This window comes from Protopterus annectens, chromosome 5.part0 (genome assembly GCF_019279795.1).
Source record: "Protopterus annectens isolate FY-2018-M chromosome 5.part0, PAN1.0, whole genome shotgun sequence".
Taxonomy (NCBI): domain Eukaryota; kingdom Metazoa; phylum Chordata; order Ceratodontiformes; family Protopteridae; genus Protopterus; species Protopterus annectens.
Genome location: NC_056735.1, coordinates 1,169,440,743 through 1,169,466,916, shown reverse-complemented (window position 1 = coordinate 1,169,466,916; position 26,174 = coordinate 1,169,440,743). Strand labels below are relative to the sequence as shown.

The 26,174-nt window shown below is 39.4% G+C and overlaps 1 protein-coding gene across 1 annotated transcript in view; it reads left to right on the top strand.

The window, feature by feature from the left end:
- The window catches only part of XRN1 (5'-3' exoribonuclease 1), a 2,408,514-nt gene that overhangs the window by 1,753,900 nt on the left and 628,440 nt on the right, over positions 1 to 26,174 (top strand). Inside the window, exon 36 of the mRNA XM_044071018.1 lies at positions 19,852 to 19,921. Within this exon, the coding sequence (XP_043926953.1) occupies positions 19,852 to 19,921 (70 nt within the window). The remainder of the gene's footprint in view (positions 1 to 19,851; positions 19,922 to 26,174) is intronic.

Genomic DNA, 26,174 nt, shown 5'->3' with positions numbered 1-26,174 from the left:
CAAGAATTGGCACAAGGGGTGCCCATTGCAACCCTTTTTTTTTTTTGTAGATAATAGATGTTATATGTAAATACATTATTATTCAACATTAAATCAAGTAAAGTTAAGATCTTAATAACCAAATCTCTTGACATCCCTTTTTCAATTAAATAAAGTCTAGTATATTCCATACCAATATCATGTGGAATAGTTGTGAATAAAGATATAACATCTAAGGTGACTAATATCTCATCATTAGATGTAACATGAGTAGAAAGGTATTCACCATAACTTTCTAGAAATTGTTGGGTGTCTTTTAATATAACAGTGGAATCATCGACTAGTGGTCTGAGGTGTTTTTCCATAAAGATCGAAGCTGGTTCCATCAACCATCCTCCACCTGAGACCATCAGTCTCAAAGTTGGATTGTCCAGGCTTTTATGTTTCTTAGGAAGGCCCCTGATTGTTGGAATTAAAGGAGATTCAACTAATAGATATTTGTATAAGTCACCATCCACTAACCCACAAAGCAACATAACATATATAATTCATGATGTATGTTCTTAATCAACTTATCAAGTAACATATTGCTCAGCACTGAATAAGTGCCATTGTCATCAAGCATAGCATTCATAGTATTAAAATACATATCATGATCTAAAATAACAACAGCACTTCCTTTATTGGCTTGTCGAATTACTATATTATTATCATGTAACTTTTTAATTGATAAAAACTCATCAAATGTTAAAGAATTCAGGTTTGACTTTAGATTTATACATTTCAAATAAGTTACGTCCGCATGCCTTTTCGAAAGCTTCAAGTAAAGGATGGCATGGAGGTATGAAGCTAGATGGTTTTCTGATAGTATTACTAGCTTCACCTGTATTGTTACCAAATAAAATCTTTAAGTTCACATTCCTAATAAATTTCTTGATATCCACTATAATATCAGTGATATCTACAGATTTAGAAGGTATAAACGAAAGCCCTCGATTCAACGGGGACCTTTCGCTATCTGTTAAAATATAATTAGAAATGTTAACTACTAGTTCTGTTGAATGGGTCTCAATATTTTCCGTTGGAATTCGTACCTGTCTTCCGATGTTTTCCTCTTCGTCATATTCCCTTGGGGCGACCAACTGGATCTGTCCATTTGTCGGATCGGTAAATGGAAAGATACAGGTGTTGCGGAAACTCGCTGCTCTTGAGGTAATCCAGATGGTAGCGTGTTGCTACCTGTATCCCAAACGGGTTTCTTGCTGCGTGCACCCTTTGCATCACCATTTTTAATAGTAATATATATAATAATATATTTAATATATTATATTGTAATCTTTTATTGCAAACCCTATCTTCAGGTTAACTCAGATATGTACTCCCACCTGACCCGATCAGTGTCCAGTGAGATCCGAGTGAGTTCTGTTCCCTTCTCCTGTGCTTCCTGTGTTAACAAAAGTGTTCTAATCAGATTGTCCACCATTCTACAACCTACCACAAATAATTTTTTGTCCCCTTTGATCAATTTTTGTAGCAGCTTCACTAACCTATCCACTCATACCTACATAAAGCATTTATAATCATGGTTTAAAATGCATTTAGGTCTGTAAGAAGCCAGAGAAGTTGGATTTTTGCCCTCCTTTTGAATCACCAATATTGCTTCCTCTTTCCAAAATTCCGAGAAATCTCCCCTCCCATGATCTTATTAAATAAGCCCGCCCATCTGTCACGTTTTCCTAGCACAAACTTCATATTTCCATCAGAAGTCCATCACTTCCGGAGCATTTCCCCTTTGCAGTTTTCTCCCAGCCCTTCCCATCTCTTCTCTTGTTACTGAGGCTGTCAGTGCCACTTTATTCTCCCTTCACAACAGTTGTAGCTCAAGGACTGTCCATCCCCCTCATACCATTCATATTCGTAACTCACTGGCCCTCCTTTTCATACAGAGATTGATATTAACGCCTAAATCTCTCAAGTATCTGGTCCAATTACCAGCCAATTCTCCCTTCTTTGTCCCAACTGCAACCTATATACTCCTGTCTCTACTTCTTGCTACCTAAGCCTTGCCATAATACACTGGTTGCTTTGGGACCAGTATAAAAATACAGCCTGTCCACTGCCACCTTTTTCTGCCATAGTCTCTCACTCTCCTGTTGTAAAAGCTGCTTAATTGCCCTTTCCCTTTCCTTTCTATCCCAAGTCCCTAACTTTTTAACATCTGTATATCTACCAACTCCTGCAACATCTTTCTTTTGCTGTACTCCCAATGTCTTCTTTTGTCCTGCCAATTTTTAATTTTTCTTGAGCTGCCTCATCCCTTTCTCCTTACCATAGTATCTTTATCAAACGCTGCCTATACCCTTCGTTCTTTAAGAAATATCCAGTCCTTACTCTGCTGTTATGTTCTTCTCTCCTGTCTCTTAACATTCACTTGATTCTTTTTCTGCTGTCATCACATTACCTTTATATTCCCCATACTCAACCTATTAACTATGTACATATTTATAACGATTGCTTCCCTTTTCTGAGTTCTCTTTTTTTCTGTACTGTGTGGTTCCCCCTTCAGTCCCTAAATCTGTCTTAACTATGGTGACACACTTCTTACCTTAGGGTCCTTCGCCAGCTCTGTGGAGCTTATCTTATCCCCTGTGCCTTTCCAGTCCTTTGCTTTGAACAACTGTTGCTGATATTCCTTATTATGAAGTCTTTGAGTCAGATTATTTTTCTCTTCCCCTGTTCTGTTTAGCTTTGCCACTTGTTTCAGCTCTCCACCTATCCCATACTTTCATTTCCTCAGTGTTTCTTCTTTCCTGCATTCAGCACCTCTCCTCTGTCCTGCTCCATATATCTTCTGTCCTTCCAGCTCTTCAAAACGCTAAAAACTTAACTTCTGTCCTGTAACCCTCCTGTTGTCAGCCCGTTCACTCATGTTTGTTACTAGCCTCTTCGTAGCATTACTCATAACTCCCTGGTGGTTTGCACTTTCTTCATCTAACCTAGTTTCATCTTTTATGTATTAGCTTAACACAATAGTAATGATTACTCAGGGGTGTACCATCCCTATGGCATGTACTGATGGGATGTGTCCATTCTCTCTTAACTAGAGGCTGATCTGCTCTCATCCTCTTCACAACACTCTCTATAATCTCCCCTACCCACAGTTTCTCCTATCTACCAACCTGCTCAATCTTTTTTTTTTGAACTCTAACAATTTAATTATATATTAGTATTTATATGCCCATCATTTCTGCCTTTATCTCAACAAAGTACTACTGTAAGAATTTGTACACATAAATGGCATCACTGACGCTTGTTCTGTTTAGATTCTTTCCCCGCTAGGAAATGGTAAACACGTTATTTTCTGCTACACAGCAGGCCACCTCCCAGAGGATAGCAATTGATTTGATCCAAGCATCCCCTAGTAGTTCTTTATCCCAGCTACTATTATACTATGCACAATTACCTTATAACTAATCCCATCACTTCTGTCATTGCCTTCTTATGTTGTTTTGCCCACCGTATCCTTCCCTCCCTAGAGAAGACCCCTCCTGTATATATAAAACAAAAGTAAACTACAGTGATTCACCCTCTCATGCTCAATTGGTCAGGCCATTTGGTTATGTTGCAGTCTTCTATTTTTGATAGGCTACTACTACAAAGCACTAGATCCACATTCCCTGGCTGTCTTAGACCCATGTTTCCCCTTTCCTATCTTCCATACATGAACTGTCCCGAGGTTTTTTTTTTTTTTTTTGTAAACCAAATGCTGCTGTTGACCAAATTCCACCATTTATTTCTCTCTCCCCCTTTAAGTACTCAAATAGTGGGTAAACGTATCCATTTCTGGATGTCGAAAAGTGGTGCCCTGTGACCTCTTGATAACAAACAAAAATAACTGAAAACTAATACAGAGCATATATATCATTATCAAAAGCATTAACAAGAACACAAAACAAAGGAAAAAAATGTTCTTGATATGTTCGTAGTAGCGTTGGTTAGTTACTCAAATTTCTGTACCTCCAATACATGTTCCCTGGCCTTTGACTGGCTATTGTTACTGATGAGAGAAAAATAAGAAAAAATACAAAAAGCAGGAAAAAAAGACAGCTATTGATTGTTCACAACAAGCTGGAAGAAAAAAATACTCCCAACAATCTCTCTGATCTGTCTATTAAAACTTCTATCCCCATAAATAACATCAGTCTATTAGCCACATTTTGTCTTCTTTGCTTTTCTTTGAGCTTCCTTCACCACTTCCACCTTCTGTCATAGTTTCTGTTGTGTCAGAAACATTGAGAAACAATACAGCCTTTTCCTTTCCCCTGTGGCACCTTCTCAGGGACTCTCCAACTGTTTTAGCTGGCTTGTTGCTTCTCCTTCACCTGCAATTCCTACTCTGAAATAAACTGGAATATGGATCCACCAAGTGGTCTTCTTTGGATCAGAAAACTTACATCACTCCCTGAATGAAAACCTTGATCATCATGTGATATAACATCCTGCATCTTAACTTCTCTTTACGCAGTTTAGCCACTTGGTTAAATGCTGCCCTTTTTCTTGCCTCAAAGGAAGAATCCTGATCCATGATTGCACTTGTGTCCCCGATCATTATTTTTTTTTTCTTTAGCTCCTGTAAACCTCTTTAAAATTTCTTTTTTTTTTTTTTTTTTTTTTTACTCAAGTGACTGAAACCTGATAATCACTTGTCGTGGTCTTTCTTAAGCATCCCTTTGCAGTCTCTAGGTGGTTCTGTGTGCTGTCTGTTTTTTTTATCTACCTCTTTCAGTCCTGTCCATTGGGCTAACCATGTCATCGTAGCCTTTTTGCATTCCACATCTTGAAACCTTTTCAACACCCCAGTCAACTTTATATTTTTCTGCCTGACTCAATCTTTCATGTCTGCACACTTAAGATAGCCCAGGCTTGCTTCTACAACCAGTACTTGAACTTTTGGTTCCATATTCTTTTCCACTAGGGCTTGGACAATGTCAGAGTCCTCATTCAGTCCTTGCTGCTTGTTCTCAATTCTTTTCTCTTGAAGTATATTTTTACTAGCCCTTTTTCCATCTAATCTCCTGCCATGTGGTTACTGGAATAAGAGATTTGAGATGAGCTTCCATTCCTGTTGTCCAACTCCCTGCCTAATAATTTACTCTTATCCTGTTGCTTATTCTTCTTTCCCATTGAGGACATTCGTGCTATCACAGTTTCTTAATTATTAGTACCAGTTTATGGCACATTTGGTTTTGAATCTTTACTTAAGAACCAGTCCTGTCTGTGGTGCTCAGAATTCAGCTGTTGCTCAGAGTGCTGCCATACTGGAAGTCCTGGATTTCATGTCTTTTCTGAAATTCAACAGACAGCACTGAAAATTCTCTGAGGTGTCTAGGGCCCCAATCTGTAAAGGAAGTGTAGAGCCTCTAGTTGAGAATTCTGATTCCCATAACTCCGAAGTGGGTGAACTGGCTTATTTTAACCAAATCCCATCTGCTGCTTAATACAAATCAGACATTGAGGGTACCTTATCCCCTGCTTGTCCAGTAAAAATGTTTCCTTTGGAGACATTCTTCATAAAATGGAGGATTTCCATTGGAAAGCTAAAGAAAACTCAGAGGCCTGTGGGGCTTTCATTTGTCAGCCTGATCCTAGAGCACTTGCTTTTTTCCCCAGTCATGGATGTCCTTTGCAGCTGTAGAGCCAGATTCTCTTCTCTTCCCTGAGGAAACCTTACCTGTGCTATAGGATCAAAGATTCCCACAAATTCCTTTAAGAATCTTCCAGCTGATCTAGCTGTGGTGTTCCAGAATTTCAGCAAGGGATCTACTACTGCTCCATCCAGAAACCCTATTCCCAGAGGTGAGTAGGATACTCGACAGATTAGGGAAAAGGGTTTACACTTCTGCTACAGTATCTTTCAGAGCACTGGGACTGCAAGGCCTATATGCTTGCCTTTCAGCATCCTCTGCTGGAAAAGATGAGAGTTAAGGCAGGGTGGTACAGGATAAGAATCTGAAGCAGGAGATGTTTGAATTGTTTGACCCCCCCCCCACTTTAGGTTGCCAAGCATTCAGAGTGCTTATGATGTGACTGCATCATGTACGACAGCAACCTTGAGATCTATTATTTGGATTTGTGTCTGGTTGAGGACTTGCACCTTCCAGACCATGTTAACTCGTTACATCTGAGTGACGCCTCCAGGTGCATCTGCAGTTAACTCCTGCTGACGCCTCTAGGCATCAAATATTGCTTGTTCATATTTGCTTAAATTCCAAAACCGTGCTATGTACAGTGTTTTAAAAGATTTCATCTTAAAGCTTACACAGTAACAAACTCAACTGCATTAATATTTGACATCTGTCTAGTGCACGTAAATAGGCTCTGCCCAGCGGAAGTTACAGTGCAAACTTCCTGAGCTGCATTGGAGCTGCTTCATTAATCTTTGGACAAGAATTTTCTCTTTGAACCCCTTGTTGGAGTATTGAAAAGAATGGAGGAAAAGGCCAAGACTTTGCAGTCAGTCAAGTAGCTTTTTCATGCCCAAGCAACTAAATTCAGCGAAACTTTGCAACTAAATCATGGCCTTGTACCCTTTTGCAAGACAAAAATAAAACCGACCAAGGGAAAAGGTATACATTCAAAAGAGAATGGCAAACCAAACCAAAGGTTCAGAAGCATTGGGGACCTCAGAGCTGCGACTCCCAGAGGGTTCAGTAGTGGGCATGGGCATAGACTCTCTGTAGTAGTGGTTAAGGACTGATATTGGTCTGTAAGATCCCAGGGTTCAACAAGTCATTCACTTTTTTGGGGTAACTGATATTTTACTGCTGTTTTCCATATTTATAGTTATCTTCCTTCCTTTTATAATTCTTTTAAACAGCTGGTGGCATATCTTGTCGGTTTTCTTTAGACCATATTTTTATGCCTGAATGTGTAGGTACGCCATCTAGTCCTGGTAGAAATTTCTACTTTGGTTATTTCTTCTAGCAGCTGTTTTGCCTCTTATTAGTTTGGGAAGCCTCTCTTTTTCCAGAAGTCTGACTACCTCTTTCTTTTCATTGTACCTCCTCTTCTGCCACATATAATTTCCTGCAGTATTCTCTCAAGTTATTTACTTGCTTAGTTATTGTTTTAGCATATCTTGTATCACTTCTTTCAACCTGTGAGTTGCTTCTCCTTCACCTGCTGTTCCCACTCTTAAATTAACTGGATTATGAATCCACCAAGTGGGAAATCACCATTTTGTATTTTTAAGTTGTCCTCTCTCTCACTGCTGGTGGGTGATCTACAATCATAATTACGTGTGGATCCACTCACTTTATTAATTCATGTTCCTTAGAAATGTTGAATCTACCCAGTCTCACCATGTCCTGTACTGTGTGGAGAAGAAAGTATGGTCGATTTTTTTGTATTTGTTGTAAATATGTTTGCCTACCCTGGTCACGCTAGTCATCTTTGGCTCTCCTGGGACATCTTCTATGGTCATTCTTATGTGCCAACCCCCACCCATCCACTGCATGTATACCTTGGTGAAAACTCACTATTTCTCCATTTCTAATTTTTTAGATGGATATAGTCATGACAGTGTTCTGTTGCCAAGCTACTCTCCCATTACAGTAGTGTATTACCCTAAAAGCATATTTCTGCTCTTTTATCTTTAGTGAAGTCCCCCTCCATTCCAGCAATGCAGCCCCCTCTTTCTAACTCCATTTAACCCCACTGAGAAACAATCTGGAAAAAAATACTACTCAACCTTTCTTACTGTCTAACCCCACGGATGACCATCTTGAATTTATACTATTTGTGCCCTTGATTTGTCCAAGTTAGTCATTTTAGTGTCTCTCTGAGCACAGAATATTGTGTTATTTTTAGAGCTAGGGTAACAGTGTCATTTTGGAAATGTATACTTGTGGCATACAAATCTTGTTTATTGCTATTACTATTTGTTCTAGATTTTCTTGCACTAGATTTTATTCTGTTTTATGTTTCATCTTTACTGTCTGTAGTTTATGCCTATTGATCTGTACTAAGTTTTTTAACAATTTAATTTGAATTTCTGTTTATATTTTTATTTCAATTTGAGGAGCATAAGTTTGCAAACACTTGTTTAATATCAACTCTTTTTTTGTCCCCATTTCAACCTCTGTCTTTATTTTAGAAAGCACCGCCTCCATTCCATCTGCAGCTAATAACATGGGCATTGATTTCCTTCATCTGAAGTAAGGCAGATGTTTTATAAGTTAATAGGACTCTCTCTTACATTGTCGGCCTACATCTTTTATGTAAATTTTTTTGAGTCTGTGATAAAGATATGATTCCTCCTCTTAAAATAGTTTGTGCCTCTCAGGTGTTAAAATGATACTTTGACTTTTAACAAATTGATCTAAGCAGAGGCCTAACTATAGAGATTTTCTGTTTCCCTCGCTCTTAGCTTGACAGTGTTTATCTTTTTTGTTTCCATTTTCAAAGATTTGTTTTCATTCAGTTAGGAGGCTTCCCATGAGCTGGTTGAAGGACGTCATTCACCGAGTTAGGAGAAAGCTAATATGCCCTTGCTACTCAATATGATTCCCTGTTTTCTTGTGCTTGTGCAGTTTGGATCTTAGTCTTATTCATCATGAAGAAATTCCCATATTCATGCCTAAGTAGCTAAAACCTTTAGTATGTTCATATAGCTTCCAGACAACAGTCAAGGATTCACACTAATATTTTCTCTATTAAAGATGGAGTAAGCAAGACCTCAAACATTGTATTGTGTGCCAGCAGTTCATCAAGATCAGCTAAAGATGGCAAATGGAAAAAGTTGGGGGCTTGTCTTGCTACCATTAAGATGGCAGCAATTGAGAGGCCCAGTAAAGGGATCGGCAAGAGGTTCTTACACTTGATTCCTGGTTAGTGTATGAATACTAAGAGAAGATGATGACGAAGGCAGAGTTTATGTATCTGCCACATCCTTCTGTGGGTAGTTCTGCTATCAAGGCAACCTCCCAGTCTCTTGTGAGGGGTTGAGCTCATAGTTCCAATCTGCAGATTAGAGGTTTGTGAGAGGTGCACCACATGTACCACTTTGGAGTGCCCCTTCCTGGGTGTGTCTGCATTGTATCTACCTTGGTTGAGTGGTTAGAGCTTGCTCTTTCTTTGCTCTTTCCTGGTCTGTGCCTGTGAAGCCACTCCTTAGGTTCACCACCAAGGGCATAGTTGTAGCACTCGAGACTTAGGATTCTTGTTCTCAAGCTTCCTATCTCAAGTCTAGTACTACTAATTGGTCCATATTGTGGAAGGAACCTGGATCTTTTTCCAGCAGGTCTTCTGAGATAAACTCAGTTATTGGATGTTCACCATCTTTTTGATCTGGTGGCAACCATCCTAGCAGATGCAGAAATACATCATTAGTAAGCATGACATTATGCCATTGATAAACCTGTACAAGCCTCTCCAGCCCCAGTATTGTCCCTGGCACGAGCTTCTTAAAATTCTAATTAGTCAACTCACTGTATGTCATGTACATCAGATGAGTGCAGGTCTGCCCATTAATGAGCTATGCTAGGGGAGGGACATTTTCCCTTTATGCCATTAGCCTAAGACTTGAAGGGACAAAGATGCCTTCCTTTCAAAGACATGTGGACATACAGTGGGGCTTTCTTTCCCTTCATCTCTTGCTTGGATGACCACTTTTGGGGAGACTCTCAAGTAACTGAATTCCTTTATGTATGCATCTGTTGTGCCCTCCTCCCCCCAAAAAAGTCTGAATGAGAAAGAGACACCACTCTAGGTCATCTTATCCATGGAACCTGCCCTTAAAATGTTTTTAGTTTGTAAGTATTCTGATTTTGCAAAGAAGTTGGATGCCATCTGTAAACTCTTAGCTGAATGGAGCAAGTTTTAAGTGTCCTTTGTAAACTTTTGTATTCTGTCTTTTCTCCAGCATAGGTTTCAGACACCATAGCACCTTTCTACCTTACAATTAGGAGTCAGAAGGTTTTGATAGGCCCTTCAACTACCTGTCTCACCCCTACATGTTCTACTCCTTTTGGTGGATCAGGTACAGAGATTCTGGCAGCATTTCCTGACTGGGATCAAAGAAACACTATTATGATCTTTACCACCACATTCCCAGTCGACTTCCATATGGTCTACTTTAATTTAGATTATGTTGATGATTTGGCTAAGGCACCAGGCTCTAATGTTTGCCCATATATGAAGATGTGACTTGAGCTTAGACAGGCTGTCTTGGTCAGGCTTCCTAAAATTTGGATGAGGACTTCTTCCAGACATTGCCAGTTCTGTAGTAAGATGCAGCCTCTGAGTAGATTGAGAAGAGTTTCAAGCTGCATGAAGTCATGCTTCCCTCTGCATTACCAATAAAGTCAGCCAGAGGAATCAGTCTGTCAGCATAGTAGCCATTGCACAGACTAATGTGCAGGGCTGTCTAGAATACTTTTACCTTAGTTTGCCACAGTTTGGGGAGCCATCTTGACCATGTTGTAGAACTGTTTTGCCCTTTCACACTTGTGAAAGTTCTCTGCTCAGAGGTCAAGTCTTCTGGTAGGCCCAGACTGCCCTGCTCAAGGAGAACCGTAGAGTATCTCTTCTTTTCAGAAGGACTTAATGGGCTCTACTTCCACCTTTTCTTGGTCCTAAAGGGAATAGATGTCTTTTGCTTTTTCACTAGCTTCAGCGGCTTTGTTGAGCACATCTGCTGTGTCATGTTCTATATGATGACTTTTAAATAGTTGGAGAAAATGTTCTGGCTTACCTCAGTACTTAAAGAATGGAGTTGGTTGAAAGTCTGCAGAGATCAGCAGGAGAGTCCATCATACATCCCCAGATCACAGCCAGGGTGCCATCAGAAAGATTGAGATTTGATGAGCAAATCAGTACTTAGCCCTAATAACTATAAATCCTTTTCTGAACCTACTATTCTGTCCTGACAGTTGTTGAGGTAGACCTTGGGTAATGAAGAGTTTAGATTGTTTTCATTCCTAGCTTTGATAAATGACAGTGGACATAGAACTATACAATTTGAATGGGTTTTTAGATACGCTTAGAGCAACTCTCATCCATCTACCTACTTAAGTAAACTTCCACAAGGAGCCTTTATTCCTCCCACAGGGAGGGTATCAGAGCATCTCCTAGATCTGCTAGCTAAAGTTATTTTATCTGGACTAATCCTTTAAATACTGTTTCTGGTTAGCCCCCCCCCCCCCCCCCCCGAGTCACAAGTGGGATACTAGACCTGATTCAGACTTTTATTTTTACCTTTGTTTTCTTTTCAGTTTGCAGGGTTTTGGGGAAGAAGCTGTATCTGGGGCCCCTCCTAATCTGGTATGACATCTGATTTCTTTTGTGATATCTAATCAAGCATGGGGACATGTGATTTTATCCTTTAAAGTGAAAGATGAAGCATGCATTGCAGTGGACCATAGTGGCAGCATTCTTACAGCCATTCATGTCTTAAAGGATGTTAATTTGCTGGGGATTCCTTGAACATTTGCTCCTGTCTTTTCTCAGAGCTGAAGATTTGGAAATCACGTATGATGAGGGATTTCTAAGAGTGGACCACTCTGGATATTGAGCTCTTCAACATTTATGAGATTGCTGGCTTTCTGTATTTTGTTTAGTTCAGCAGGCCATGGAGGAGTTTGTGTTTTATGCCTTTTGTGTGCTTTTGAAGGCAAAAATTTGTGTACAGTTTTCTGTCATTTGCTGTCATTCTGCATGTAAAAGCAGAATTCATAAAAGTCATCTTCTTTGCCTGTGGTGGTGCTGACCATTCTGTTTTAGGCTCTCAAGTCTCTGATAGTTTAGGAACCTGTATGATTGTAAGCCAAGGATGGCTCCTTAGAGTGATGTCTGACTGCATGTCTGTGTTTGCTCCTTGTTTATATTCCCTGCACTCATTGCACTTTCTTTCCAGAGCATTGGAAGTGCTTGAGGCTTCTAGGAAGTCATTTGATAGACACATTCTGATGATTGAAACTGGTTCATTTGGGTGGAAATGAGAGATCCTGCCTCATCCAGGCAGCATGCCGGTGATTTTGAGCCAATTCAGCTAACTGCATCACTTTGGTCCCAGTTGATGATCGTGTTTCACTGTTGTAGTGATAACTCCTTGAGATTTTCTTCTATGGAAGCCCTTGGCTAGCCTGAATACCAGAGATTATTTTCCCCTTCTTTGTCTGCCACAACTTTGGTGTCAGTTGCTCCATGGTCTGGGTGCTTGCCTTTGGCATCATTGCCCATCATTACTTAGTGGAGTGCAAAATTGTGGCCTGGCACTGACTGGTAAACAGCCCCATCATAGAGATTCTGTACTTTCAATCACTTTTGAAGTATGCTGCTTCTTTGTCAGCACTGATTAACAGACTTGTAGTGTAGTAGTCTATTTAGCATGACATTGTTCTCTGGATGCCATTTTCTTTGTTGGTCATCACCTCTGCTTGAAAGTTTCTGAGCTTCAACCCCTTGTGTAGGGGATCATGTTAGCCTTTCCCGAGGATTGGATGTGCATTATGACTGTAAGATCAGAACTCTACTTTAAGCAGTTATGTTGATGTTTCTGTTGTAGTCTGAAGCCGTTTACATCCTTTGCTGAGGCAGAGGAGACTAGCAGTTGCTAAGTGAATTGCCACTTGCACTGTATTGTGACATCATTAACTCTGTGTTTGGAAAGTGCTTCTATCAAAGCCCACTCCTGTAGAGGTGTGGCTGTTTTCATTGTTGGCTTCAGAAATGTCTGCTTTATCATTGTATGTCTCATGGCCATTTAGTCATTGAGTTGCACCTTCCCGAGTAATAGTTGCACTTGTTGTGACACTTCAGTGTTAAGGAATTAAGTCTTCTGAGCTTTTGCCTTGTGCCCATACTTCAGATCTGAGCTCTCTGGTGTTTTAAGTTGCAGTACTTGGGATGCTTCCCAACAGTTATACACTGCTGAAAGCCTCTAACTTCATATAATTGATATGTACCCACTTTATCAGATGATCTGCTAGATCGCCGTCTACACTTGGTGCTTGTTGGCTTCACACTTTACTTGCATGTGGATGACCTTTACATTTTTGTGGGTTTTGATGGATTTTTTTGTAAAGTAGGCAAGCATAAATTTGCCTAATTTGATATTCTTGTTTCCTTTGTTTTGCCAGTTTTTTGTTTAATTTTCTGTTTAAATGTACTTCAAATACATTTGCTTGGTATCTGTTACACCTGTTTTAAGAATCTTGATTACAGTAGAGAGTAAATTATCCAAACTAATTGGGATGTAGGGTAGTTCAGATAATCAAACTGTTCGAATAATCAAACATATAATTGAACTGGATAAAAAATTTCTAGAGTCTTGTTTTTTTCTGCATGCAGGAATTCACTTTTCAACCATTCAGCAATTTCAGTGGACAATAAAGAATATTTTTCACAAACGAGCTGGCTACAAGCTGAAAAAACTTGCTCAAGTGAATACATATAATGTTTACGTATTCAGACTTTGATTTTTTCCTACCCTAAAACTTTGGAAGGCTGGTCCTGATAATTGACGTTTTGGATAATCAACGTTCAGATAATTGAGACTCTACTGTATCTCTGTACAATCCAGGCTGTGCCTGATAAACCTACATTAATTAAATAAAATAAATATTGTCTTGCTGTCCTACCCTGAAACGTGTGCGTATGCAAGAGGATGCCATGCCCCTTGAGTGTGGTAATGAAAGAGAAAAATGTTAAGCTTGAGATTACTTCAATTCAGGTCAGCTGATTTGGTGAACATACTTGTATTACTTTCAGACTTGGCTTACTGGAAAATAGTCAGATTTCTTTTTAAAAATGCATTCTAAAATATCATGTATTTCTGTGGTGTGAGTTTCAGTATCACAAATGAGAACCATTCTAGACACCCACCTTTTGTGACTGAGAATGCAGAACAGTATGGAAAATGCCTCACCTATTATGTGATGCAAGAAGGAACAATTTTCTTTAACCTGTACACATCTAGTACTTTTTCCACAATTTCAAAATTCTAAAGAATGACACTGTTGTGGTGCAGGATAAGGGATGAACCAACTAAAAAAACTGCAAATGAGAACTTTATTAGAAAGAAACATTGTAAAAAAAATAAACATTAAACGCTTCACTTTATCACCCTATTTTTCGTCCCTAGAAATAAGACTTCATCAGATAGTCTGCTCCACATGTAAATCCAGTTTATACTAACAGTAATTATCCAGTTTACATAATAAAGAATTCAAAATAATAGAATAACATGGCTAAAAAAACTTTTAACAACTAATGCATTAGCTTGCCAAAATAGAATCTATATAGTCTGAACTATATCCTTAAAAATCAAGCCTGTATTTATATACCTATATTTATTTGTATTTATTTTGATTGGCCACTAGGGGGTAGTAAAGTATCACGGATTTTTGAACATTACATTTATTACTATTTAACTTAGTTGGTTTTTCAGCATCCACATTTTTAATTTCCTTTCTTTAACGTAGTAGGACATGTAAAAAAAAAAAAAAAAAAAAAAAAATGGAAAATTTGATTTTTAAGGATAAAGTTTAGTCCCTTGGATTGTATTAAGGTGCACCATTTTGGCATTCTAATGCATTAGATTTTAAAGTTTTTTTTCATCTATGTTATTATTCTATTTTAAATTCTTTGTTGGTGTAGCGGTTAGCGCTGTCATCTCACAGCAAGAGGTTCTCCGGTTCGATTCTCGGTTGGAGCGCTGTGTGGAGTCTGCATGTTCTCCTCGCGGTTGAGTGACGTTTAAAGACCAGGTAGGTGCTTGCTTGAATGGGTGTGCTGCTTCTGAATGTTGGGCATCGGGCTGGCACCTCGGCACAGTAAAAATCCACTGCCAATCATTAGCAGACCGGAGTTCTGCAGTGGCGACCCCTAACCGGGAAAAGCCAAAAGACGATTTATATTTTGAATTCTTTGTTACATAATTGGATAATTAGTGTTAGTATAAAATGGATTTACATGGTGGGGCAGGGCTATCCGATGAATTCCTATTTATAGGGATGAAAAATGAAGTGATAAAGTTAAGCATTTAATTTTTTTTTTCTTTTTAATAAAGTTCTCTGTAGTTTTTTGGTCGGTTCGTCCTTTATCCTGCACCACAGCAGTTTCATTCTTTTGAATTTTGAGTTGGTGCTTTTGCATTTGGGACACTGGTTTCCGTTTGACTTTTTGTGGTTTACATAATTTCCTGAAAAGCGAGGCTGAAGTGACCCAAAATGAGTCTGTTCATTTAATGGTCTTGTTTCCTGAAGGACAGAATGAAGGAGAGCAAATTCTGCTTGCACATTTTTTTTTAACACCTTTATTAAATTATCACTTAAGACATAGGCAGACATACACATTTTTTCTATTTACAGACATTACATATCGCATCCCTTTCTGTGCAACTGTCATCAGTCCTACTAAATTGCTGAATTCCTGCTTTCCCTTAAACTTCACTCCTCCTCCACAGCATTATTCTACAGATATTGTTCCAGTAGTTTCCATTTATTTTAATGTAATTTGCACCTACCATTTTCTGAAGATCCCACCAACAATTCTTTTATCACTTTTATAATATTCAGTACTGGAAATACAATTGTTTTAGATCATGATTTCCATTTTCTATAGTTACTGTTTTTGTAGCCAGCAGAATTAAACATAAGGTCTTACTATGTCTAGGCAATTCAGATCATGTGTCCCAGCCCAAAACAATAATTTCCTTAGTTATACCCATTTGCTTATCCAGATTTGCTTTGTTGAAACCCACATGGATGAGACCATATGGTCGACAATGCAATTAATCAAAATATAACGTAAAGCCGTACAACCCCCCTGAAACCCCCACAACCCCTGCTAATTATATATACCAACTCTGGTATTGCACTACATTGGGGAAAAGGGAAAATTCCCTGATCTTTACTGTATCGCAATCCCAGTCAGAACAGTTCAGCTAACCAAGTTGTTGACCACATGGGTTTCGGTAGTTTGGTCCTTTGACAAATTAAGATAGACATATTCCCCCAGTATTTCTGTCAGAGTACTTTGCAGGGAATTTTTTAAATCTGCCAACTCATTACATTCCAAAACACATGTTGCTTGTTACCTCTTTCTTCCCCAAGACACCTCCAACATTTGTCATCTACCTGAGGAAAAATGTATTGAAGTCTGCGTGGAGAATAAAAATACCCCTGCAAACACTTCCAAGCAAAAGTGATAAACCGTCTGGACTTTGTTGCATACTTAGGAGACATGCATATGTTCTTCCATTGTTCCCATGTAAATTGCCTGTTCAGTCTCTCTTCACAATCTTTTCTAACCTCCTTTGATAGTCTTATGGCTGTTAAGCAATATTTCTATATGCCACAATAATTATCCCTTTTTAAAAGCAGCTTCTGTTTTAGACTCTACTCAAAATTCTACCAGAGCAGGTCTTTCACTTAACATTCCCCTGTCCATTTACTAATACTCATCAGTCTCTGGTAGGGAAGGTAGTCTCTAACCTGCAGTCCAAATGTCTTATTGGCCTCATCCCACTCTTACTACCTTTCTTTCTCTAGGTGTTTGCTTCTAATACCTTTGTTCTTTTGCTGGCTTGTCCAGCAAATTCCAGCATCCTCTTGCCTTTTTTTCTGTACCCCTAGTTGCAATCAGCCCTATTGGCAAAATCTCGTTTCTCCATTCTCTTGTTGGCTTAGCTGTTAACATACTTTCTGCTACTTCTGTATGGTTGTTACTATTTTCCTTAAGGATCTGCATCCAAAATCCCACTGTCTCTCTCTAGCTTGTGAAGTTCACTTGCTTCATCATCCCTTTCTAGTTTGAATTGTAACCTTCTGTGTGTATTATGTATTTGAACCATAACTGTGTGTTTTAAAATATCCCTTCAAATCAGGTAATTCTAAACCACCTTTTCCTATTGGAAGGGCCAGCTTATCTCACTTAACTCTCTTCCTCTCCCAGATAAATTCCTTCAACCCTTTAACTGTTGTTCACAACTTTTCCTTCTGTCTGATAAAAATGTGCATTACCTGTATACAAAACTAAAGGGACAAAACATTTTCACTGGTTATATCTTGCTATCCATATCCATAAACAAGAGGTTCTAGTTTCTCAGTGTTTGTATTACCTTTTTTGTCTCTTCCCACATATCCTTAGCAGCAATAACAGAATTCATTTTAATCCATACTCCTAAATACTTCATCTTATCATGTTCCCATAAATATGGGTATTGCTGTAACAATTCGTGTGTGGGTTTATAATTTTTGGCTATTGCCTTTGTTTTCTATTCATTAATTTTATATCCCCAAAAGACTTGAAACTTTCTCAAAATGTTTCACAACACCGAGATTTCCTTTTCCTGGATGTGTCAGGTACAAAATAATATCTGCAAATAAATCCGTCTTTTGTTATTACCATACAAGTTATATCCTTGAACTTCTGAGTCTCCTATTTTTTTGCAAATGGCTTTAAATATAAAGCAAATAAAGGGAAAAGAGAGGACTCTCCTACCTAGTGCCTCTATTTAAACACAGGTTGTCAGACAGGAATTCTCCCACTTTAATTCTTGCCTTTGATCCTTCCTTCATATATTCTCCTAATTGACCTTATTGTCTCAGGGAATGCAAGTGCTTCTGTTGCCTTATGCATAAAATCCTAGCTTACTCTGTTGAATGTTTTCTCCACATCAAGACCCACCAACAACAGCGGTATTTTTTTTTTAATATTTTACTATCTCTGGATCACAATTGTCTTACTAATGCTGGCAAATGTTTGCATGTCCTCCACAAAGCTACCTTGATCAGTATCTGTCAATTTTGGTAACACATTTGCCGTTTTTTAAGCTAGTATAGACATAAACACTTTATAATCATGGTTTAAATATGAAGTGGGTCTATATGAAGTTGGATCTGATGGGTTTTGCTGTCTTTAGATAATACTGCCACCACAGCTTTCTTCCAGGATGTTGGTGCTTCCCCTCCTTTTAAAATATTATTAAAGTCTTTTGGATCTTTATCACTTTCTTCCCTCCAACTACCAGACTTCACAGGAATACCATCTGTTCCTGGACACTTTCCTGAAATTTGACTGTATATCACCATGTGTATCTCATCTCCTCCTGTCTTAAATATGAGTTGTTGAACTTTATCTGTCTCTAGCCTTGTCATAATTAAGTCTTCCATAAGTATTTCCATTTGTGCTGTTTTTTTTTTATTTCCACATTTCTCTGCTTTATACAAATTTTCATAACATTTCTAAAATATCACTAATACCTCTGCAAGATCTCTGGTTATTTGCCTTGTTATAGGCTCCCTAGGTTTGGTGACAACCTTTACTACTTTCTGTTGCCCAAGTCATTGTGCCAAATGTTTTTGTGATCTGGAGTTATCAAAATATAGTTGTTTGAGTAGTCTTTCTAAACTCCTGGATATTATCCAAATACTCCCTAATTTTGTCTTCAGCAATGTGCATTTGTGCCTATTCTTGTTCTGCAAGATGCCCGTTATTATGCTGTACATTAAATTTTTTTAGCCCCCTGTGACAGGGATTAGTGCTCATGTATATGTTTTGGGGGGGGTTCCATACACTAGATCGAATATTCACTAATTAGAAATAGTGCATGGAATGCTCACTGCAGCAAAGGTGCACTTAATCGAAAGTGCACTTATGCGAAGTTCAGTACAACGAACGGGTGTTGTACTGAATCTCCGTGCAGTACTCCCGGACCTTAGGGTTAGGGCACGGGTCATAGTAAGGGGATAGCCCTAACCCTAAGGTCCGTGATGACTGCAGCATAGTGAAGGACGTAGCAATGTCCTCCACTGTGGTGCAATAGTCACGAACCTTAGGGTTAGGGCACGGGTTAGGGTAAGGGGATAGCTTTACTTAACTATCCCCTTACCCTAACCCGTGCTCTAACCCTAAGGTCTGTGACTATCGCACCATAGCGGAGGACATAGCTTGTTTTTTATGTCCACCACTGTGCTGCGGTGTTTTCAGTGAAGTGCACTTACGCAAAAGTTCACTTTCATTAAAGTGAACTTTCGCAGAAATGAGGCTTCCTATTACTAGTTCGAAGTAGTGAACTTTCATTCTTGTAATAGGAATCCGTTTTGGGGACGTGGTCAGTGCCTTAGGGCCATTGGTGGTGTACATGCCTCCTAAATCCTATCACAGGGATTCCAATGTTGGGTATTAGGGGTGTACAGCTATATCTACATGGGGAAAATCGGAGCCACGTGAGACTGCTGAGGAAGGATAATCTCTAGTCATATCCGTGTAGAGAGAGACTTTCACATGTTTAACTGATGAGTATTAACATCGGTAATGTTTTTGCTTCATGTTTGGTTAAAGAAAAAGTCAGGAATACCTGCTTTAGCTGTCATTCCATGCTCTGTAATGAGAGACTAGATTTGTCTTTTTAGCATTTTGCTTATTGAGTTTGTAATGCAGCAGCTTTTGGATTTGTTTGTGACTCTATATGTGTTGGTCTGTATCAGTGGAATAGTGGAATATCAGTATTCCACTTTCATGTTGAAAATTATGGCCATTTCATTGCTACCTGAACTGTATAAATTTCCTTGTTTTGTACCTAGTTTTGCAGTTATGAATCAGTAGCATTAACTGTTTTTGCTGCTTGCTGAGAAACAAGGTAATTGATTAGTTGTGTACCAACGTAACAGTTAAGCATACATACATAAAGCTGAGCTAAAACATTCTTTTCTTAAATATTCATCTCTTTCCTTTAGAAGCCTGTTGTTTACTTATAGTAAAACTTGCAACTCAATTCATTTCACTCGGTTTATTTACTTTGATTTTTTTTGTATGCTAAACACATCTTGAGGTATAACCTTTTTTTTTTTTTTTTTTTTAATATAGCTGACCGAGAAGCTGATGTACTTTATGAAGTGTTATTTGATGAAGAATTCCCTGGAGGACTTACAGTAAGGTCTGTACTGAAATAAGTGCAATATTTGAGGTTTCTTTTGCACTGCTTTATGAAGCTTGCTGCTGGTAGTTTTTAACTTTATTAGAAGTTGTCCTCTTATACTGCCTATTGAATTTGAATGAGCAAGACATACGTACAAATGAAGAGATATTTAAATACTGTGCCTTGATTGTTCTGCTGGCAGATATGTTGATAGGTGGATGTGAGCGGGTTTATGGATGCATGCTTCCCAGTAGTTTCTCTTTCGTTGTCTATTGTCTACTCATTCTCAGTTGTAAATTTCACTGAAAACACCACATTGCTTGTATTGTAACAGTTAAATGTTTCACAGACGAAAAATTATGTACACAAATGGATGTTTTGTTTATGGGTTTCCAGGGTTCCTCAAATGTTCTGCAGTACAGATGTATGATTTTTAGCTGGAGGTTGGGGGACATTTTCCTTCAACTTGAAAAGTTATTTTTCAGTATTATTTTTTTTCATTGAGGTCTTTACTGTGTACATCAATCAGGCTTGGTGTTGAGGTCACTTAATGGGTCATCCTCTTCATCTGCTTTTGGCAATGTGGCATTAAACAGCTCAGAAGCATTTTCTTGCTTTTATTTAGTTTCACGCTGTGTTTTTCTTGCTCCCTTTCTAAGACAACTTAGTGGGAGTTTCTCTTAAATAATCTGATACTGTAGTTGTAATTGTAGTACTAGACACGCAACTTTTCAGAAGTCTAAGAGCTTTAGAAAAAAAGCTGATCTTTTGAAGTGGTAACACTAATGTGGCTAAAAGATGATAGGAAATCACAGTGGCCACCTATCCCAGATTTACAGTTAAACAAACACTGCTGGTGTTGAGGTTTGTTAGAACTGGGCATAAAAGACACGGATTGGATAATTTTGGATAACAGATAACCTTGTTACTCAGAAGGGAGAGTTTGGGATATTGCTAAAGGTGTTCTCTTCAAAAGTGAAGAAAAGGTTACTTTAAGTTGGAGTATTTTCAGAAGGTGGCAGGAATTTACTCCTAAAACAAATACCCTATGTGAGAGATGTAATTACACTATGTAATTGGAATCAGTTCTCTCAAATAACAAAAAAAAACGGACATCGAACAGGTTGTCAGGACACAGTCCATCCCTCACACAAAATGAGTTCATGACACACAAATCCACATATGTGGAGGTACTCACTACAAGCCTGCTAAAAGATCAGAGACCTCCAAAAAGCAAACCACTTGCACACACTATGTATATAGAAACCACTGCACATAATAACGCAAGCACCAGTGTCTCAGCAAATATGCCCCTAAGGCAAAACACCTCAAAACCTAATGTCTTGGTCATAGGTGACCCCATAGTGAGAGACACAAATGTCCCAGTCACCAGGCTGGACAAGGAGAAAGTCACAGTCAGCTGCCTGTCAGGTGCCAGGATCCGTCAAATCACACATGTATTCAAGTCACTCAAAAACAAGTACCGTTATGACTCTGTCATGGTTCTTATTGGGGTAAATGACGTGAGACGTACCTCTCTGGACATATGAATAGAGACATGACTGAACTCTCAGATTGTGTCAGAAGCAGGTTTGACCCGAGCCCTAAGCAGCATTCTACCTTCACCCAGGATGATGCCACAATATAAAAAAAAAAATGATCGACTTCAACAATTAGCTTAGCTTGTGGTGTCAGTCCAGGGGAGTCTAACATCTGTCAGCCTGGAAAGACATGGTTGACAGGCCATGCTGCTTTGCCAGAGATGGTCTGCACCTGCCTCCTCTAGGATTTCGGATACTGACAAAGGCGGTTGCCTTCCCCATGATGCCTTTTTAGGCAATGTCAAAACAGCAAAATTTCCAACGTAACAAAATCCACTTGAGACAAACGCATAGTTCTGCTACTTAATGCTAGGAGTCTAAACATGAAACTGCACTCTCTGGAGGCATTCCTTACCTTGGAAGATGCTGATGTCTTATGCAGTCGCTGAGACATGGTTCAAGGCCGAGGAGAGCACCGCAGCCATGCAAGGCTGCAATGCCTTCCACACATTCAAACCTCAAATTGAGCATGATAGAATCAAAGGTGGAGGTGTATCCATCTTCATTAAAGCCAAGTACACCTCAATACTGGTCAAACAGTACAAATTACTCCATGTCTCGTTAACTATATTCAAAGTACCCTACCACATCATTGCTAGCTAATAGGTCCCCCACCATGAATCAGGTAGAGCACACTGCCTACCTGACTGACTTGGAGTCGCTTGCTATACAGTACAACACCTTAGTTATGAGAGATTTCAACTATCCTTTCATCGATTGGTTGACATACAAGAGCACGAACATACTTGCCAAGAGGTTCCTGGACTTTATCAATACAAATGCTCTGGAACAGATAGTCTGCACTCCCACAAGGGGCTGAAATGTCCTAGACAATAGTACTCACCAACATGGGGGGTGGGGGTTACTGCACTACCCCTTGTTTGATGCCCTCCCTGGTAGGGTTGGAGTATAAACCAGTCTCATTTGAAGTAATTATTGAACCTGTCACCACCATAGGAGCAAACAAAGTAAAAAATGTTTCCAAAGCAAGCTATAGCCTACTTAAGTGATGGTATAAAAATATTTATACCTCTTGCAGTCACAGACAATAATGACTCTTAAGCAGAGGAGTACACACATGCTCTATATAAATGTTTAAGCAACTGTGTAGACTCTACTGTGCCTGACTGGATTAAAACCAGGTCCTCCTGAAAACACAAACCACCCTGGTGGACTTCAAGTATAAACAGGTTATATAACAAAAGAAAGAAACTAATGTCTAATAACAAGAGGGAACTGACTTATTTAGCAGAGGAAGAATTCCCTCCACAACTTGAATCTTGTAAAGTCCTCTGAAGCTAATTATGAAGGTAAAATAACTTCCCTAGCTAATGATAATCATAAGGCATTATTTAACTACATCCAAAATCTAAAAGGGAATGCCCAGCTATGTGCCAAACAGGTAGTAGATGGTACCACTTGTACTATACTGGAGGAAATTGGCAACCTATTAGCTAACAGACATGGCACAAACTTCACTCCCCTGTCCCCATTAGCCATACCTCAAAGCATACCCTGACACCAGTCCTCTGCGGTAGTATCTCTGGAGATCAGGTCATATCTGTGCTTCCTGCTTCCAAGGCCGAAAACATAGCCTCAATGGAACCAGAAAACATCCAAGGTTGCTTGTTAAACAATGCAAAGCAGGACCTAGCAGACCCACTTGGCATTCTCTTTAACCATAGCCTGAGAACTGGCTTTGTTCCAGCAAAGTGGAGAACAGCAGCAGTAATCCCCTTGCACAAAAAGGGCCATCGACCAACCCTGGGAACTACAGACTCATAAGTCTAACCAGCCTCATCTGCAAGGCTATGGAAAGAATCATCATGGACCTTATCAACAAGGACATAGGTGACCTTCAAACTCTAGACCCAACCCTGTTTTGGCTTTAAGGGTAGATCATACTAATTAAACCTAGTAGACTTCTTCAGGAATGGCACCAAAGCCATGGATGAAGGTAAGACTGTGCATACTGCCTGTCTTGACCTAACCAAAGCTTTTGAAACAATCCCTTACTCAAGCATCATTGAGAAACTCTACCAGCTGGGAACTAACCCTTAAATCACATAATGTCAAAGTTGATGACCCACCTGTAACCAGTAGACTTGTTTCAGTGGCGTACCACAAGGATCTGTGCTGAGCCCTTTACTGTTTGGAATCTGTTTCTCAGAAGTCCTGGCTAAAGTACATAGCCTTTGGCTTACCAGGTTCGCTGATGATTGCAAATTGTGTGCAGTCATTGAGTCTCCCAACCATTTTAACATATTACGGGAGGGGCTAACAAAGACAAATGACTGGTGCCAAAGCCACAAATTAAAACTAAATGCAAAAAAGTGCATTATTATCCCCTTTGGCAAAGTGGAATTCCCTGCTAATTGCAATATTGACAGCAACCCCCCCCCCAAGTTTAAACCCAGTGGTGCAATGTCTGTGAACACAGTTTGATAGCAATCTGAATTTTGACCACCAAGTTTCCACAGTGGTAAGGAAAGACTTCTACATTGAGCATCTCATAAGTAAGGGCATCGCATCCAGGTCTAAGGATGTTACAACTCCACTGTATTCTACCTTCATTAGACCATTAATAGACTTCATTGCTGCCTTCTGCTTGTGCCTCATTAGACACCTGCAACAGCTGGCGAGACCACAGAGGTTTCTCACCAAGAAAATACAGGGCCTCCAAACCATGACTTACATGGGTAGACTGAAAGCCCTGTCACTGTAGTCTGTGGCTAGCCTACAGGGCAGTCTCTGACCCTGCCTGATGGATATGCTTCACATCTGCAAGTCAGGTGACACAAGTCACTCACTCTTGGGATCGTAACCTAGCCTGTGACATTTACAGAACATGCTGGAGAGACAGATGCATCTTCAAGAGATTGCTGCTGCTTTGAAATAAACTTCCAGTTCACGTGAAGCAGAGCTCCTCACTGACCGTATTCAAGTTCAGCCTGGACAAATGGATGGGAGACTGCAAATTCACCCAGGGGTGGCCCCCATGTCGTCGGTGTTTATTGTACACTCGCTGTGCGAATTGCATCCATCTAACCAAGTACAGTTGAGGCAACTTGGGATCAACATGGCTTGGTTTATAAAGGGCTCTAGGGCCACTAGCCTAGTAACCTCCTATGAACATGAAGAGTTCTGAATCTGATGAAATGGAAGAAGCAGTGCCAGAAGCGGCTGGTGGGATTGGCTTGATTTTTGTAGATAAGGTTAATGTAAAAGTCAAAAGGCAGAATGTTAGAAAGGAAATGCCATCCAATAGTGAGCATCTAATTAATAAGAAGTATTGCAGAGTCTCTTGTCTTTGCTGATATCCTGAAGAAGCAGTGGGAGTTTGCCAGTACTATCTACATGTGTTTTTTGGGGATGTGGAAAATGCATATATCCAAAAAACTGAAAAGTCCTGCACCAAAGTCTTTATGCCAAAGACTGAATAAATCCAAAACTGTATATATGCAAAAGACACCGTGCCAGAGGCACAAGATAAAACCAGCTAAAGTTTTATTAAAAACAGAAGTAAGCACTTTCAGGCAAACGTGCCCTTCATCAGACAATAAGAAACAGTTAAAAGCCAACATTTAAACATACTGTTGTCCAATCACATTCAGTAGTTTACCCTCCTTTTTCTCAGAACAGGTTTTAAAGGCACAGTTACATTTAAACCAGGGCTCTTGTCGGCCCCTAGTCTTATAATCCACCTTGATTCACTGCACTCAGTTTCATTGATTAAATCCCCACCCCTTATATTTTTATGCATCACTTTTGTAGCACCATAAATTTAAAAAGTGGTCTGAACATTCTGCAATATGCAATGCTAGGGCATTTTGTACATCATGATGTCTGAAGTCAGACAAATGCCCAAAAATTCTCTCTCTCAGCATGCAGTTGGTCTTGCCAACATAAAATGACCTACACTGTTGACTTGTAGCTAAATAAACTATATTCCTAGTTCTGCAGTTGGCATAGCCCCTCAATGAATAGGTCCACCCTGTTCTAGGATGTACGAAAGAATTGTTGGTGCAAATGTAGGTACAAGCCCTACAACCATGACATGGATATGTCCCTACACATCCAGTTTTCATAATATTGGATATATTGGACCCCATATGGCTTCCCCATGTCGGTGTTCCTGACACAAGGGGATGTATTATCCATCAGCCAGGGAGCTCCTTTACTGTTGGGAGCCAGGCCTAAAGAAACATCTGGTTTTCATAGTATAGGTTTTCTTATGTTACCAGCTCCTATGAAAAAGAAGAACTCACGGAAACTGAGCTTTTCCCTATCACAGGGACCGAAACGATGCAGAGTTTCACAATGACTTTGGACACCATTGACAGTACTAATATTGTATATAACTTATCTAATGTCCATTTGTCGGTTGAGCACCTTTCGGTGTTGAATAAGGGTTTGACGTTTGTTCCAGATAACTTGTCTGAGTACAGTCAGGTAATTATTGATGTCATGTGTTTTGCTAGAAATGTTTCTTTGAAAAACATATTTTGTGATAGGGCTTGTGAATTAGTTACAGAGTTAGCCACTGAAAATGTGTCTGTTTGGGTTGAATGTGCCCTAAGATCAGTGGTTGAGTTATACCCCAGGATTTTAAGAGAGACAGCACATTTTTTAACTAGTTTATCTTGTTTTATGGAGAGTTCCAGTTGTTC